Source organism: Lagopus leucura, unplaced genomic scaffold (assembly GCF_019238085.1).
Source record: "Lagopus leucura isolate 7727_CA_CO unplaced genomic scaffold, USGS_WTPT01 Super-Scaffold_100037, whole genome shotgun sequence".
Classification (NCBI taxonomy): Eukaryota; Metazoa; Chordata; class Aves; order Galliformes; family Phasianidae; genus Lagopus; species Lagopus leucura.
The window spans coordinates 309,657-325,790 of NW_024962286.1; the positions used below are offsets into that span (position 1 = coordinate 309,657).

General features: G+C 49.3%; 1 protein-coding gene across 12 annotated transcripts in view; it reads left to right on the forward strand.

The window, feature by feature from the left end:
- ZBTB40 (zinc finger and BTB domain containing 40) overlaps positions 1-16,134 on the forward strand; it is a 46,842-nt gene that overhangs the window by 20,265 nt on the left and 10,443 nt on the right. For 4 of the 12 annotated variants that reach the window (XM_042883089.1, XM_042883101.1, XM_042883097.1 and 1 more), the window contains 13 exons: positions 234-370; positions 791-989; positions 2,074-2,207; positions 2,623-2,791; positions 7,298-7,708; positions 8,193-8,399; positions 9,345-9,509; positions 9,895-10,109; positions 10,700-10,862; positions 11,178-11,264; positions 11,561-11,736; positions 12,416-13,612; positions 14,455-15,593. In XM_042883089.1, coding sequence (XP_042739023.1) covers positions 234-370; positions 791-989; positions 2,074-2,207; positions 2,623-2,791; positions 7,298-7,708; positions 8,193-8,399; positions 9,345-9,509; positions 9,895-10,109; positions 10,700-10,862; positions 11,178-11,264; positions 11,561-11,736; positions 12,416-12,607 — 2,255 coding nt within the window. In that variant the 3' untranslated portion in view covers positions 12,608-13,612; positions 14,455-15,593. Of the gene's footprint in view, positions 1-233; positions 371-790; positions 990-2,073; positions 2,208-2,622; positions 2,792-7,297; positions 7,709-8,192; positions 8,400-9,344; positions 9,510-9,894; positions 10,110-10,699; positions 10,863-11,177; positions 11,265-11,560; positions 11,737-12,032; positions 12,206-12,415; positions 13,613-14,454; positions 15,594-16,134 lie in introns of those variants that run through there. The other 8 variants (XM_042883091.1, XM_042883092.1, XM_042883094.1 and 5 more) reach the window with 6 other exon arrangements.

A 16,134-nucleotide genomic window follows, 5' to 3' on the forward strand; every position in this document is an offset into this window, starting at 1 on the left:
TACCCACTCTACTTGGCTGCAAAAAAGGTGAAACCAAGTGTCCTGAGTGGTTGGCAGCCCTGCCTGTGGCAAATGTCTGGGAACTAGATCATCTTTGAGGTCCCTTCTAACCCAAGTCATCCTATGACAAGGGAGATCTGGCATCCTTGGTGTTTTCAAGCCCTCTGTAGCTCTTGAAACCCTTTGGGAAGATGCTGTGGTTGAGCTGTTCTTATTCCTTCACTTGCATTCAGCCAAATGGAGTTTGGAGGATTATGGAGCCCAACTGCTGAGACGATACCAAGAAAGGTTAGTGGAGCACCTCACAGACACCCAGACACTGCTGCGTGGCATTTCTGCTGCACAGAGCCTAGCTCCTGCTGACAGAGAGGTAAGCAGTCTCCTGTCTGTGTGTTAAAGCTGATACTGGAAGCAAGGTGTCACAAGGACTTGATTTACTGGTTGTCATGGCTTGGTTTTGGGGCAGTCCTCCAGCAGGATTCAATTTAAAGATTCCTCCTTAGCATCAGATATTGGGAACGAAGCAGTTATGTGCAGGAAGGTGAAGATAGGCGAGGAAGAATGGCTGATCTGGGGACTGAGGAGAGATGAAGCAAGGAAACGTCCCATGTGTTTCAGCAAAAGGCTGGGCTTTGAAGTGGTTGTTGCTTGGGTTGTGTTGTGAGCCAGGTCTCAAGCAGGGCAGGAGTAAGGGAAGGCTGGGGCTGGGGCAAACCATGGCCTTGGCTAGGGCCATGCTGGGCAGATGGATGAAGTCACTCGTTAGCACCTCACTGACGATCTTTTGAAGGCAATGGAACAGATTGTGAAGTGCGAGACTGGCTCAGGTGGCTTCATCTCACTCGTGTCTGCGGCACTGGAGGAGCAGTCTCTGTCTGTTTCTGTGGTCTGGCAGCTGCTGCTGGCTGTGCGAGAGGCCGAGCTGCCGCTGAACGTGCTCATGGAGGAGATCCAGAAAGAGCCGGGCGCAGAGCTGTTCTTCCAGGCAGGTAATGCCCTCAGTCTCCTCTGCACCTTTCCCACTGCTGGCAGAATGTACTTCCTAACTCCTTCCTCTCCGCTGCTGCAAGCTTCACAGACCCTTTCACACTCCTTCCTTTGGTGTCTGGAAATACTTTTCTCCGGTGTGTGTCCAAAGCCTGTGTCTTTTCTGAAACGATTGGTTATGTACTGGAAAAACACTTCCCACACAAATGCCACTGCTTTGTTTGTGGCTCTGTGTGTTACAAGGGCTATAAGGTTTTGTTGTGAGCAAACCTTTTGAGAGCTGGCTGCCACTGTGTGCTAAAAAGCAGCTGAAGGCCCGTCAGACTGAAAACATGGGTTAAACTGGAGGTCTGTGTGCAGCCTCTCCCCTGTCCTCCCAAGAGCTCTGGCCTCTGGCTTTGAGTTTCCCTGCCAGCTGTGGGAATCTGTCATTGCATTTCCCTACTTGAAAACATAACCTGTGCTCCCCCCTCCCTGCACAGTTGCTGAAATCTCATGAAAATTAATGGATTTGGGGTGAATGAGAGGGGGGAGGCTGTGCGTGTGTCTGTACATGAAGCTGAGATTCACTTGCCCATGGTCAAATGCCTGCGGGATAGCTATCTACATCTGAACTCCGTTGCCTCTGTGCTCAGTGCAGAGAAATCAGCACTTCTGGTGCATGATGCATGTGGCTCCTTTTTATGTGGTATCCTTGGATGAGGCATCACTCTGCAAAATGTCAAAACGGGATATCTCCAACTGGGGAGAGAAGAAATCCTGTGTGTTGGGACAGTCGTGCTTGCCTTTTAAGGTTGTTAGCATCTCACTCAATAACGTGCTTTGGAAAATCTGATCTCCTCACCCAATGTTGTACAAACACTGAGAAGTGAGGTCTGCCAGATTGCTGTGTTTTAGGCTGGATGTCTGTGAGGCAGTGAACGTAACCAGAGTTTGCCTGGAGCTGCTCCCTGTTTCCTGCTCCATAAAGAAAGGACTCCTGCTGTTAACAGATCACCTTTAGCTAAGCAAAGCTACGTTTAGGTTCTCCTTGCATATTGAGTTTTTCATATTGGGTTTTTGCATACTTTTTATTTTCCTCCTCAGTTGCCACCAGTGAAAGCACAGCCATTGAAATCATCCTGCGGCACAGTGAGCTCATCTCAGAGGCCATTAAGCAGAGAGCAAACATGGAGGGCTTGGCTCCAGGGGAAGCAGGACTCACAGAAGCAGTGAAAGAGGTATGAAGGGGTGGTGCAGTGCGTACCCCCCTTTGGAGCCAGCACAGTTTGCATTCTACAGAAAGTTATGCATGAAAGACAGATTTACAGATTAGGTAAACTCAGTGCAGTATGGCATTGAGAAACCTCTCTTTTGATGGAGGCAGTTTTAAGTAAGCTAAAGCCGAATCAGAAAATCTGAGAATTGATTTATTGTAACTTGTTTTAGTCCAGAAATTCTCTGCTCATGCTTATACATCAGTGGAAGGGCAAAGACTTGTTTGGGAAGATAATTTTTTTCCTGGTTTCTCTGAGCAGGTTCCCAACAGCAAGGATGAAACAGGAAAAGGGAAACTGCCCTCATTCCCAGACCATCCCAACCCCTGACAGCCCAGATTTTCTGTCTTGTGATGTTTTCTTCTTTTTACTTCTCTAGCTACTGAGTATTTGTGCTCAAAAGAAAAGCTCAGAGGCCTCCCTGAAAGCAGCTTTGAGTACAACACAGGAGAAGTCTGTCCCAGCCATCAAGATCTGTCAGCTGCTGTGCAATGTCCATGAGTCTTTCCCAGACTTGCAGCCAGTGATGCAGGAGCTAGGGCATGTGGGTAAGGAATGAACAGACTTCCATCTTTCTGTGGTTGGTTACATATAGCACTGTGAGTTCTGGGGAGTTGGAGTGGTAGCAGCCAGCAGAATCCTGGTGCTACGATGTGCTGACTTGCTGTATGTGCAGATACTTCACAGGCTGATTGTGAAAAGCTCACATCCAAGTGCACTTGCCTCATGAAAGGCTGACAGTGATGGTGCACTTTGTAGTCCCAGACTATTCCCTGAGCTAATTGTCTCACCGTGCCTTCGTTTGGTTTTGCTATATGTACATTTTCCAGAGCAAATGATCCCACAGGAGAGTCCCACAGCAGTAGGTGAGTGTTATGTACTGTAGCAGTTTGACAAAGGTACGAGTGGAGCATATGCAGATAGCGATTTCCTGAACTTCAGAAACAAATGCATATCAATAATGGTGTATGAGACCCTGCCCTGAGCTATGGAATTATTTCCAGCTGAGCTGAATTGTGTCTCTGCATCCATCATTTGAAGGAAAAATGCTTAACAGGATTTGGTGCTTTAATGAAAAAGATAACAGAGAGCCAGAGAGGCAACTGCAGGTTTGCATTCTCTTGAAAAGGATGCAAATGTGGCTTGCTTCTTCTGTCTTCTCACATATGTTTTTATGTCACCACATTTCCCAGTGCATCCAAGTACAGATGTTTTGGGCTGCACAGTCTGATGGGATGTGCACAATGTGTTTTTTATCTGAGCACGGATGCTGATTCAGCTCAGTCCATCTCCATTTACTTGTGGTGCCAGAGCTGCTTAGCACAGACATAGCGTGGAAATACTCACAGATTGCTGGCTAGTTAGAATAAGCAGCCTGTTATTGGTATCTTGCCTTTCTGTAAGGGAAATTGGTTTGAAAATTTGAGTCAGGACCATAGCTGGATGGATGAATGCCAGCCTACTGGCTCTGACATTTGCCATTGTTTCATGTTTGTCAGTGACAGGCAAAGCAAATGTTCCCTGTATGCCAGGAAGGGGCAGAGGGAGAGTGGCTATTCATCAGCCTGCCTCTGTTCCTGAGCAATAGTTGTTAGGGTGGTAGATGGGATTGGATGCATTCGTAGAAGGAATCAAAGACTAGTTTACTGCTTATAGAGCTCCCTTAGCATAAGGGGTCTCCCAGAGAAATGTCCTATGCTGTAGATCTAGTATTCATACCCAGTTCAAATCTAGTTTTCCCCCCTCTTAAAACTCTGTAAGAGGTGCTGCCAATCCAGCTGGCCTTTTTGGCTGGTCATTGCTCTGTTGAGGATTTCCAGAGGAAAGGTGATTCCTTCTCATCTGCCATTCCTTCTCTGTCCCCTGCTGAAGCTCTGGTCACTTGCTTCACTTGCCTTAGCCCTAGCTGACTGAGGGATATACCAGGACTGATGCCCTGGTGGCTCTAGAAGAGGTAGGCCAACAGAAAACACACGTGTCTTTGAAGGTACAGTCCACCTTAGCTGCTGGACACCTTGCAGTGCTTATCAGTGAGGGACTTGGGGAGTCAGCTAAATTGCTCTGACAGATGCCTGCTTCTCTGGCACCAGTATCAAAGAGAACAGACTGCTGTTACTGAGCGTCTTGCAGGGCTTCAAGCCAAGGAGAGGCTGAGACATAAGCAGGCAAGAAACAACATCAAAAACAAAAGGACTGGAAAAATAGTATCTACTTGGCAGAAATGTGTATTTTGTATGAATCGGTCCGAGGAGAATCGCCAGTCACTGGTCTCTTTTTGGCATCCGATGATCTTTGCATTGACATTCCATATCTTAATTTTAAGACTGATCTCCTCAGCTGTGATATCACAGCTTAACAGCCCTGAGTGTTGCAGGTGGCGTTCTGGATCAGTAGCCATGTGGCTCTCAGCATGAAACGTGAATGATAACTGAGGGCCTCATGTTTGAGGAATGTGAGCTTCTGCTTAAAACAGAGAAAATCTTACTTTCTGAAGAACATACGTGCTCAAAGAGGTGCATGCAGTTTGCATTTCCACTGGAGAGCTATCTTTTTTTGCATCTTTGCCACAAAAAGGAGGAAGAGAGATCTCTGATACCTGAGCTGAGTAACTTGGAAAGCAACAGGGCTTCCTGTGGAGGAATCTGAATCCATCCTCAACCTCATCCAACATCATCAAAATAACAAGTTAGTTTCTCTGGTGGAGGTATGATATGAAGTCTATTGGTTTTTCTCACCTCTGTAGCTGGAGCACTCTTAATGCTTCAGTTGATGCTTGCAAAGACAAGATTTGGCTGTTTCCAACTATCACTTCATTATTGAGCTGCTTCCTGTGACTTTTTAGAGTCACTTCTTGGAAGATCTTACTTGTCAAGGTATGCCTAATTTTCAGATTTCAGAAACGTGTCAAGAACTCCAGATAATAAAGTTTTCCTCTGCGTAATCTTGAGCTTAAAAAACACAGTTGAGATTTAATGTGGACCTGAAACAGCTCCCGGAATCCAAGAGTCTGAAGGCAAAACTTCATTCTCTCCTGTAAAAGTTCTGCTCATTTCCCCATGCTTGTCAGCAACCATTGTAATGACCATCAGGTGCTCAGTGACACAGGATAGATGCAAAAAGGTGGGTGGAATTTTCTTCCAGCTTGAAGAGTGGGAGACAGATGGCTGTACATCAAGAATGTTTTGCTTCTGGGTTCTGGTATCTTCCATGAATTGCAGGTAGAGTAGAGCAGCCACCAGAATTATCAACTTAGCAGAAAGCTTATAAAAGAGAAGGAGAACTCATGAGGAGATGCACCGTAATTACCAGCAGGGTTTTTCTTCCAGTACTTTGCCACGAGAGAACGCAAAGCAGAGCAAAGTCCTGGAGTCAGCAGTTCCTGCCTGAGGCATTTCTGCTGTATTGCAGACCTACCATCCAAGCAGTGTGTGTTGTACTGGCAGAGGAATACAGGGTGTTTGTACCTACTCACTGATTACACACGATCTGCTTCAGCTTTCATTCAGAACTGCTCTCTGGTGGTGGTAGCATCACCCTGCAGATATAGAGGGCCACTCCTTGATGTTTTTCACCACGAAGGTGAGCTCTCCCTGCCTTTATAACATAGTCTTCTGCTGTTGTGTAGGCTGAAGGCTTACCTGTACCTCTCCCAGAGCCATATTCCAGCACATCTGTATCCTAATTTAGTTCTTGAGATACTCTGGACTGTCCATCCCTGAGATCCTGAGCAGCACTATCTCAGGCTTAAGAGCCAGAGCACCATAAGCTAGCCCTTGGCCCAACAGAGTGTATGGCAAACTTGCTCTCTTTTGTCTCATTCAGATTATGCTCCTGCTGCTGTGGCATTTCCAGGCATATCCATTTCTGTCCTCTTTAGCATGCGTATCTTCATCCACATTCATCCCTTTCTGATGTTCAACATTTCAAGATTCTTGTTTGCTTAAATCAGAAAAACTGTCAGTGTTGGCTATAGGGATGAGGGAAGAGACCTTAGGGGTGGAGTGTGTATTGCTGTCTTGACAGAGGAGGACAAACTGCACAACAGTCTTACAGTCTGTTTTATTCCCTTGACATATTCAGGGGCTGATGGGTCACCACTTGACATCTTAACATTTCTGAGTTGGTGTCCGTTGGAATATGTCAACTGGTTTCTGGTTGGTTGGAAATTTGGGCTTATATCACTGTGCAGGGAGAAAACTTTGCTGAGCTCTTCCCGTAACGAGGAGGGCAGAAATGAAGTTTTGCAAATATGGGCTGAATTTCCTGTGCATTGGCAAAGTAACTCTGCAGTGGTTTCCATGACCACAGAATTGCATGGTTCTCGTTATAACAAAGGAGCCAAATATATCTGTTTGTATTTTGATTTCTTCCATATGTGTATTCCATGTGGGTCTTTTCTGTAGATTGAGAACCTTGTGCTTTTCGAAATGATGACATTACAGGGACTTGGAAAAGCATTAGACTTTTAAAGAAACGAATGTAATGAGTGACTTAAAATACCCCAGGGCCCTAACCAGAAGACTTGAAAGGACTGTAGCAAGACTGTGTGTTCTCTTTAAAAGAATTTGTGTTTGGAAAGTATTCCTGAGATTTCTTGTGATTTTAGTGGCTAGATATCCACTGTCAATGCCTGACCCAGTGGCACAACGTCATGCCCGAGGCTCAGATCTTCAAACATTTCAGCACAAGCCCAACATCACGTGTCTGAGCTGGTGGCAGACTCTCAGAAACAACAGTTATTTCTGTTCTTGCCAGGGGATGAATGAGCTCTTTGAAAAATGTGGCTGTTGCTCTGACATCTAATTGAACCCCTGGTACATGTGTGTGGAATTCAAGGATCGCTCCATGCCTTGTACCATGGGTTACCACGACCACGTTTGGGCAGAGCTGTGAACCACTGCTGTGTTGAACAGCGTGGCCACTGAGCATCTCTTGCGTGTGCGTTCTTGCCCCGTAGGGATGACTTGCTGTGTAGGAGCGTTCAGGAGATGGGAGACCAGGGGTATGGTGCTCAGGCCTGGTAACCTCTCAAGCAGGAGCTGCTTTTTACACAGGGCTCTTGACTGAGGGAAGTGGAGAGAAACCTGGAATCAGAAAGTGGAAGGTGAACAGCGAATCCCAAGTGGAAGCTCTGGACAAAGAAGAGGACAAGGCAGGAGGTGCTGCAATCAAGGAACCGAAGGAACCTCAAGGGAAAGCATCTTCCAAGAAGAATTTCATCTGCAAAGCCTGTGAGAAGAGCTTCCACTTCTACTGCCGCCTGAAGGTGCACATGAAACGTTGTCGGGTGGCCAGAGGAAAGCAAATCCAGTGCAAGGAATGCACCGAAGTCAAATCGACAAAGAAAGAGCTGGAGAAGCATCAGCTGGAGGTCCATGGAGAGGTGGGGATGGCCAAGAAGAAGAAGAAGAAGCGTCTTCCTGTGACGTGTGACATCTGTGGCCGAGAATTTGCTCATGCTTCAGGTAGGGTTGGTGATAGCAGGGAGGAAAGGGGTGTTTGTTCTAGGGCCCTGTGCACACACTGGAGAAACCCAAATGACATAATAAAATGATAATCCGTAATCTTCTCCTCCCTGCAGCTCTGTGAGTGCCACGTGTGGGAAATGCAGCTCAGCTTGTTTCTCCTGCCCCACTGAGCACAAATGCTTTCTGATTAGTTCTTCCCTAATTGGTTTTCCACATGGCTCATCAAGAAAAAGTGGGGCTACCGGCGAATTTAAAAGCCTCCAAAAATAATTGAGCTGTTCCAGTCCTGCGGCTGGCTTAGCAGGGCCAGCAAGAGGTGTGGAAGCTCCCAGCCCTCCCTGGCCAGCTCTCAGTGCCCTGTGTCTGTCGGGATGTGAGTGAAACAGCAGGCGGTGCTCCTGGCAGGGCTGTGGGAGCTGGCACTGGGTTGCTGTACACTAACGTTGTACTGGTCCTCTTCTTGTCCTCCTCTTGTCACCAGGAATGCAGTATCACAAGCTGACTGAGCATTTTGACGAAAAGCCCTTCTCCTGTGAGAAGTGTGGGGCCAAGTTTGCAGCCAACTCCACGCTGAAGAATCACCTGCGGCTGCACACTGGGGACCGGCCCTTCGTGTGCAAGCACTGCCTGATGACCTTCATGCAGGCCTCAGCCCTTGCCTACCACAACAAGAAAAAGCATTCTGAGGGTGAGTCTTCCCCACGGGAGCCCATCCCTAGTTGGGGTGTGAGGCTTGGCTTGCCCCATCCACTCCTTCCTGCCCTGCTTCTTCATCTGCCTCCTTGCTGCTGGCCTCTTTCCTGGTCTGTGCATGTTTTGGGAGAGCGTGGGCTGCAGGCTGCCCTCAGATCTGCTTCATTTTTGTGGTTTCAGCTGCTGACCCTTCTCAATCCCAGCACTTCCTCTGCTCCATTCTATCTTCTCCATGTTAGAAGCTTGCCTCCTGTTAAAGGGATTTTCCTCTTTGTCTGTCTTGTTTTTCTACTGGGTAGCTCTGCTCTGTCCCTTCACATCTAAACTCCTGCAATGTGGCTGCCTCCCTCTGGACCACCTGCCTTCTCCCATCCTTCCCTCTGGCTGAATTTCCTATAATGTTTCACATCAGCTCCTACACTCAGCCCCTTCCACAGGCAGGGCTTAGCCATGCCCATTTCAGCTCATGACTGCAGAGGACGTGTCACTGTGTTTGTAATTAATATGCTCAGGCATTACAATGTTGCATGAGCGCCACGCACTTGGGCAATTAGTTTTGAATGTGAGACACGCCAACGTATAATACCTCCAGACACTGGAGGTCTCTGCTAATTGAATACTCCTTGTGCAGGCATGATTTCCTCTAGGACCTTTTCAACTTAGTGTTGAATCGATCTGACTACCCCAGGAAAGCTTGTGTAGTTTGCAGTCTTGCAGAATCATAGAGTGCCTTGGGTTGGAAGGGACCTTAAAGCCCATCCCATGGGCTGGTTGCCCCCCAGCAGATCAGGTTCCCCAGGTCCTTGAGCACCTCCCGGAATGGGGCACCTGAACAGCAGTGCCAGGGCCTCGCTGCTCTCTTCAGTGAAAATTTCTCTTCAAAGCTGACCTAAATCCCTGTTCTAATTTAAAGCCATTCCCCTTTATCCTGTCCCTGCAGGGAAGATGTATGCCTGCCAATACTGCGACGCCGTGTTTGCCCAGTCCATCGAGCTCTCACGCCATGTTCGAACCCACACAGGAGACAAGCCGTACGTCTGCCGGGAGTGTGGGAAGGGCTTTCGCCAGGCCAATGGGCTCTCCATCCACCTCCGGTCCTTTCACAGTGAGTGTGACCAGCTGTCTCCCCAGTTTTGGGCAGCCCAGCCTGCAAGGCAAGGCTTCTGCATGGCTGTAGCCAGTGGACACGTATGCAGGTATTTGGTAGTTTCCAGACTGGCTTGGTGTCTCATGGTTGAGTGCTGTGAATAGGGTTATCTCAAAGGAAACGTCAGAGCTGGCTTCCAGCAGGCTACGGGCTGCTGGGAATTCAACATTGGGAAGCTTTAGGTGCATGCAAGGCCAAAACCTAAGTGTTATTTTTAATCTGGGAACTTACAAATGCTTCTTTCCCTTCTCTTTCCCCATTCTATGAATTCTCTTCTGAATTCATCTCTTTTTTTCATTGCATTCTTAATCTCCTCCATCTTTGTGGCATCCCTGGGCACCAGACATTGAAGATCCCTACGACTGCAGGAAGTGCCGGATGAGCTTTACCACCCTGCAGGAGCACCGCAAGCACATCCACGAGGTCCACTCCCGAGAGTACCACCCCTGCCCTGACTGCTCCAAAGTCTTCAGTGCCCCATCCCTCCTGGAGCGCCACATGGTGACCCATGTTGGAGGAAAGCCCTTCAGCTGTGGCATCTGCAACAAAGCTTACCAGGTGAGCTAGGGCAGCAAGGATTTAGCCTGGCGTACTGGAGGTTGCTGTTGCCTGTTACTGCATGAGGACATCTGCCCTGGCCATGTGCACTGAGTGTCATCATTAGAGGAAAAAATTGCACATAGGAGGCAGAAACTGTAGGGGAAGGGCAAGTCTGTGGAGACAGATTGGCCGTGATTGCAGGAGGACTGTGTACTTGTCTGTCCAGACCTTCAGGAATCTATTTACCTAAATTTCTAGCTGCCAAGAACTTTAGGAATAAAAATACTCCTTTGACGAATGGCTTGCTACAGTGGGAGTGTGTGTGGGAGCACATTCTTACAAGGCAACAGAAATTCAAAAGGAGACCTGCAGTGAGTAGTGAAATGGGGACGAGGGATTCTGCAGTGTTCAGTTCTTCAGGGGGTAATGGAGAAGAAATGCGGTGTTGGCCGTTGTCCTGTGGGAAGACGTGTGGGTCTGACTGGTGTCTTGTATCTGCTGAGCACAGTCCTGCTCTTACTGTTGCTTTCCATGCACAGCTTCTTGCTGTCTTAATACTCCTGGAGCAGCTTTGGGTTGTAACCACGATTTGGTCCTTATCATTGCAGCAGTTGTCAGGGTTGTGGTATCACAACCGGACCCACCATCCTGACGTCTTTGCAGCTCAGAATCACCGCTCCTCCAAGTTCTCTTCCTTGCAGTGCAGCTCCTGTGACAAAACCTTCTCCAGCACTGCTGCTCACCGAAGGCACGTGAAGGCAGAGCACTCAGGTAACAGCCCATTTCTTAGCCAGCAACAGCATGTGCTGACTGCTGGCAGAGAGGTAGCAGTACCTCTTACAGGACAAGTTTGTGCATTATGTTTACTTGCAAATCACAGAAAATTCTCAGTATCCCATAGCAGGGGCAAGTCTCATCTCAGCAACTTGCAGCTCAGCTGCTCTTGGCTTCTTCTCCCCCTGCCTTGTCTCCAGAGGTGCTCCCTGTATCTGTATGCGGATGTGTTGCTGAAGTGTTAACAAAGCCCTGCTCCAGAAGCACTGTCTCTTGTAGTGCACACTTTTCTCTTCATGGTCTTGTTTGCAGGTGTGAAGTTCCATGACTGTGAGATGTGCAAAGAGCAGTTTCCCACACTGGCTCTCCTGCAGGTCCACGTGAAGTGCCAGCACTCAGGTGTGTTACCTCAGCTGTTACTCACATTACTTGGGGTTTAGTGGTGTCCTGTAATACTGGACAGAGAGTTAAGAGAGCTAAGTACAGGTTAAGAGAGATCAGCATGCGGAAACAAGGAACTGAACCCATGCAGTAAGTCCCCAGTGGGTTTCAGCCCTGCACATCTTGGTCATTTGCAGCTCCCTGTGTCCTCAGGCTGGCCCTGGCCATTGCACCCCAGGCTCAGAATGGTGCATCTTCCCCAGGGTCAGAACCATTTCACTGCTTGTACTGCTCAGCCTCCTTCTGCTTCCCAGGGGCCCTGCAGCACCACGTCACCACCGAGCACTTCAAGCAGGCACAGAGCACCTTCACCTGTGGGCTCTGCGGGGAGCTCTTCACCTCCCAGGGTGAGCTGGAGGGGCACTGCAGCGCCGAGCATCCCAAGGTCATCTTCACAGAGGCCCAAACCACCACAGCCCAGATTGTACAGGTAGAGACTGCTCTGTTTTGCAGCCCTCCCCTTTCAACCCTCTTGTTCTTTCCCAAATCCAGTTTGTGGTCACCTCTTTCTGCACTCTTGATTAGAGGCATCCAGGACATAAGCCTTTGAGCCAACAGTGCTCTAGGGTTGGAGTGCTCTGTGCTAGTGCAAGGCTGGCTTGCAGGAGGGCTTAAGGAAGATGCTGCAACACTTGCAGTCTGGGTAGGATAGGGCAAAGACCTCAACCCACCTGGATTCCCACCACCATCACTCATTCCTTCCCCTCCTTGCTTTCTTTCTTGCAGACTGCAGTTCCCAGTGACAAATGTAATATTTCAGCCATCAGTGGAGATTAGCTCCTTGCATGAAAGAGCCCAGTATGTGGGATTTCCTGGGCTGCCATTCCTCTGGTGTGTAATCATAGTATCTTTATCGTCTATGACTGCTTATGGAGCTAAATTATAGCAATTTTATAGAGGTAAATATTTAAATGGTTCTTCCATTTTCTCTTTTGCATCACTGATATTTGGAGCTTTGGAGTTTACCATTAGCCTCAAGCCTATTGTAATTGCAGTCCTCTGGTGTGAAGCTGAATGTTACTACAGGAGCTGGGCTGGGAAAGATGTGCATAGCAAAGCGACCACAAGGAAAGCAGTGCAGTGTCTGACTCAGTTCATCTTGCACACAGGTGATTCAGACGTCAGAGCAAGGAGCAGCAGAACACATCATCTCTTTTGATGAGGCCCAGCTCACTGGCTCCCAAGTCTTTGTGACGTTGCCTGAATCCCAAGCAAGCCAAGCTGGTTCGGAGCTGGTGACAGTGTCTGTGGAGGATTTGTTTGATGACAAAGTCACTCTGATTTGTGAAGAAACCAAGTGAGAGTGAGCAGTGGGTGCTCATTCGTGGCACCTGGTGTGCACTGGACTGGTTCCGGAGCCATACCTAGACATGCTGCTCTGAAAAGGGTGGTTCAGGTTTGGGATGTTTATTTGTATTTTGGGGAAAGCGACCCAGTATATAGGACCCTGACAAAAGAAATGATGTGCAGCAAAGACTGAAAAGGTTTGTAGAGATTCGTAAGGCACTAACAAAGCTATTTGTGTCTCAGAGCAGCACGTGGGATGTTGCTTTGCAGAGTGCATTCATGTACCTGCTGTAAAGCTTCTTCGGTGCTGGGAGGATGCAACATTCATTGCAGCACACTGGTCCCTTTAAGACTAAAATTTCATCAAGTCTTTTTTTTTAATCTGCAGTTTCCTAAAATATAATCTGATAATTAATGGTTTGCTGAATCCATTATGAAGTGCAATTAGATAGATGCAGAGTTCCTGCAGCTCGGAGGGGACCGGTAGCATTTATCTTCCTTTCCCTAATGCCAAAAGGTTGAACTCTGCCGCTGCAACATTTACATACGGAGCGGCGATCCCTGCCACAGCCCTGCGGTGAGCAGCGCCTGCTTCATCGCACAGCGCAGAGGATGAACAGATTGAAATTTTCCAGGAGGTTTTTGTGACAGCGTGATAGTCGGTCGTTCCCGTTCCAGCTCCAAGAGTGAAAGCAAACAGCAAGGAATGCGGTTTGTCCCCAGGGCTTTGCTGTGACAGCGGAAAGGAGGAAGTGTCACTCCCACTGAAATCAGGAATGACCAGGAGATGGTGCTCAAGGTCTTGAGTAGTGCCAGCGGACAGGTGTCTGCTCCGCCGAGAGCCAGCCCTGCTGCACTGTGCTCCATCAGCTCCTGCCACGCTGAAGCTCAGCCCCAGGCCCTGCGAGTCGCTGCATAAAGAAGAGCCTGGAGCTGGAGGGGCTAAAACACCCTGATGGGGTGAAGCAGTGAGGCTGGCACCCTGCGCTCCGGTCAGGCTGAAGCGTGAGGTCACCCTGGTGAGCACCGTCCAATGGTTCTTCAACCACACCAATTAATGAGGGGGGTGGGTTTGTTCATCCTCGTGCGTTAATTGGTGGCCCTTAGAGTTAAGCTGGCACCTGCTTTCTGCACCACTGTCCCAACCCAGCGCCCACAGGCAGGCGGGGTGCTGCAGCGTGGCACAGCCCCCAGTGCCATGGCGTGCAAACCCCGTGTTCTGGGATCAGCTGCTTTATTTATTATTTTTAACACCCAGCCCAAGGGGTGGTGGTGGCAGGAGCGCTGAATATCAGTTGCAGAGAGCAGAGTGAGTCCCTGGGAGATGGGCTCCGTAACCTTTTGTAATGAAGGGGTTGGCTGGCTAATGGAGAGGGCTCGGTCACCTCTCCAGCAGCACTTAATGCCTCTAATCCGCCTGCAGTCCGCTGCCTTGTTGCTGAGAGTCCCAGTGCTTCCTCATGCCCTGTGCTAAAGCAGTAATTGCTTCTCTTGCATCTCCAGCCGGCTGTAGCACACGGCTTCCACTTTGCCTCCCCTGCTCCGTTTGTGATTCCTCCGAGCGGGAAATGCCTCCTGCCTTCTAATCAGGCTCAGGCACACCTGGTGAACTGAGCTGGCACTGACGGGGTGTGCGGGCATGGTGTACCACCATTGGATCGCTGTTTTCAAAGGGAACGGGGCTGGAGAGCCCCCGTGGGCCACACAGTATTTGTCATGAAGCCTGCTCTGGGGTTCTCTGTGCTTCCCAGAGCCTCTTGTAAACAAGGTGGGGAGGGGACAGGTGGGATGGCCCGGTGCGTATCCCCCTTATGAGCATGAGATAGATGCCAATAAATGTGTTATTTCTCTTATTTTTCAGGTAGATGGGAGCTTCACCCCTCAGCTTGTTGTGAGAGATGGAGGCGTCCTCCAAGAGACGGAGCTTGCTCTCCTCCTGGCTGCAGTCAGGTGAGCAGAGCCGTGCCGTGGGATTCCAGCTGCCTGCAGAGATAATCCCTGCCCCTCTAGCAGTGCCCAGCCTGCTGTCAGGCATGGCCATGCCTCTCTCTGACATGCAAATCCTCCTATTTTTTTGCCCACGGAAGCCGTGGCCATATGCCACCACTCCACAGCATTGCTCTCCTTGGCACATTCACCCACTGCACATCGAACCCGACGTCGTTTGCTCTCAGAGCATCCCCCGGTTGCTGCTATTCAGTCTGGTGACACAGGAGCTTCTTGCAGCCTGCTCACAGATCACAGTGGATTTGGCCATACACAGGAGTAGGTCAGGGGATCCTTGCAGTGCACGCAGAGCTTCCATTTATCAACACGACGTTTCCCTTGCAGCAAGATGGGTTTCTGTTAGCAGTGCGATCTCTCTGCGGCTCCTCTCTCCCTGGCTAACCCAGATAATCCTCTGCTATCTGCCACATCTCTGTGGGTCTGTTGAACGCATGCAGTGCTGCTGTCCTTGCACACAGCTGGGGTAGGTTGTGAGATTCTGCACTCCCCCGAGCATGGGATGCTGTCAGGGTTTTATTGGAAGCCCAAATAAATCTGGAACAATGCTTCTGGTGGGGCCTTGGGTGCCGGATTGGGGCTTTGCGTGGTTGTCATGGCTTGACTTCAGCTCTGGAGGAGAGGGAGAGGGTGTTACCATTGCTGTATCCATTTGGGACCCTCATGTGGTCACTCAGGCTGGGGCATGTAGTGTAATGAGAGCCCAGCTGCACACACCCGGCTTCTCCCTGAGCATCCTTCAGGAAAATCAATGAGGAATAGGATTAGCCATGCTGGTTCAGTGTGCTCGGGGTCTTCTCTTTGGTCCCAAGCTCCAGAGGTGACCATCCTGCTGCTCGCACAAACACTTCTTGCAACAAACAGTCCCTCCTGGTGGCCCCACAGCCGTAGGTCCTGTCCAGTCTCAAGCTTTCCTCTCCCGCAGAAGGAGGCAGTTGAGATTTGTGAGTGTTAGCTTCATTATTCAGCAATTAAAACGTTCCGGCCTCGTTGCGACGCAGGAGTGCATTAATGATTTATAGCAGCATGCTTTGATTCGATGGCACAGGAGTGAACTTTGAGAGCGGTGAATTCTGCTGAAATCCCAAATGCAGATCCCAAAATATTGTCCCTTGTTGGTCTGAGCTCATCCCAACCCTCCTGTAGCCTTCATCATCCTGTGCTTCCATGGCTTGGTCAGCCAGCATGGTGGGATGGGTTGGGGTTGGAATGGGTGATCTCAGAGATCTGTTCCAAACTTACTGGCTCTGTGTTTCCATGATGTGGGCAGTGGGCATGTTGGGATGGGTTGGCTATATTCCCATTCACCTTATTCTTCCAATTTCCCCCATTTCCTCCCCCAAATCCCCAGTATCCCCAACCCCCCACCCCATTTTCCCTATTCCTTCCCCTTTCCCCTGTGCCCACCCCATGTCTGGGTGGTATGGATATCCCCAAAGAGGAGACCCCAAGGAGGAGAAGGTGGGAGATGTGGGGGTATGAGACATAGGTGATTATGGGGGAACGTGGGAAGCAGTTTAGGGTAGAAAGTGGGGGG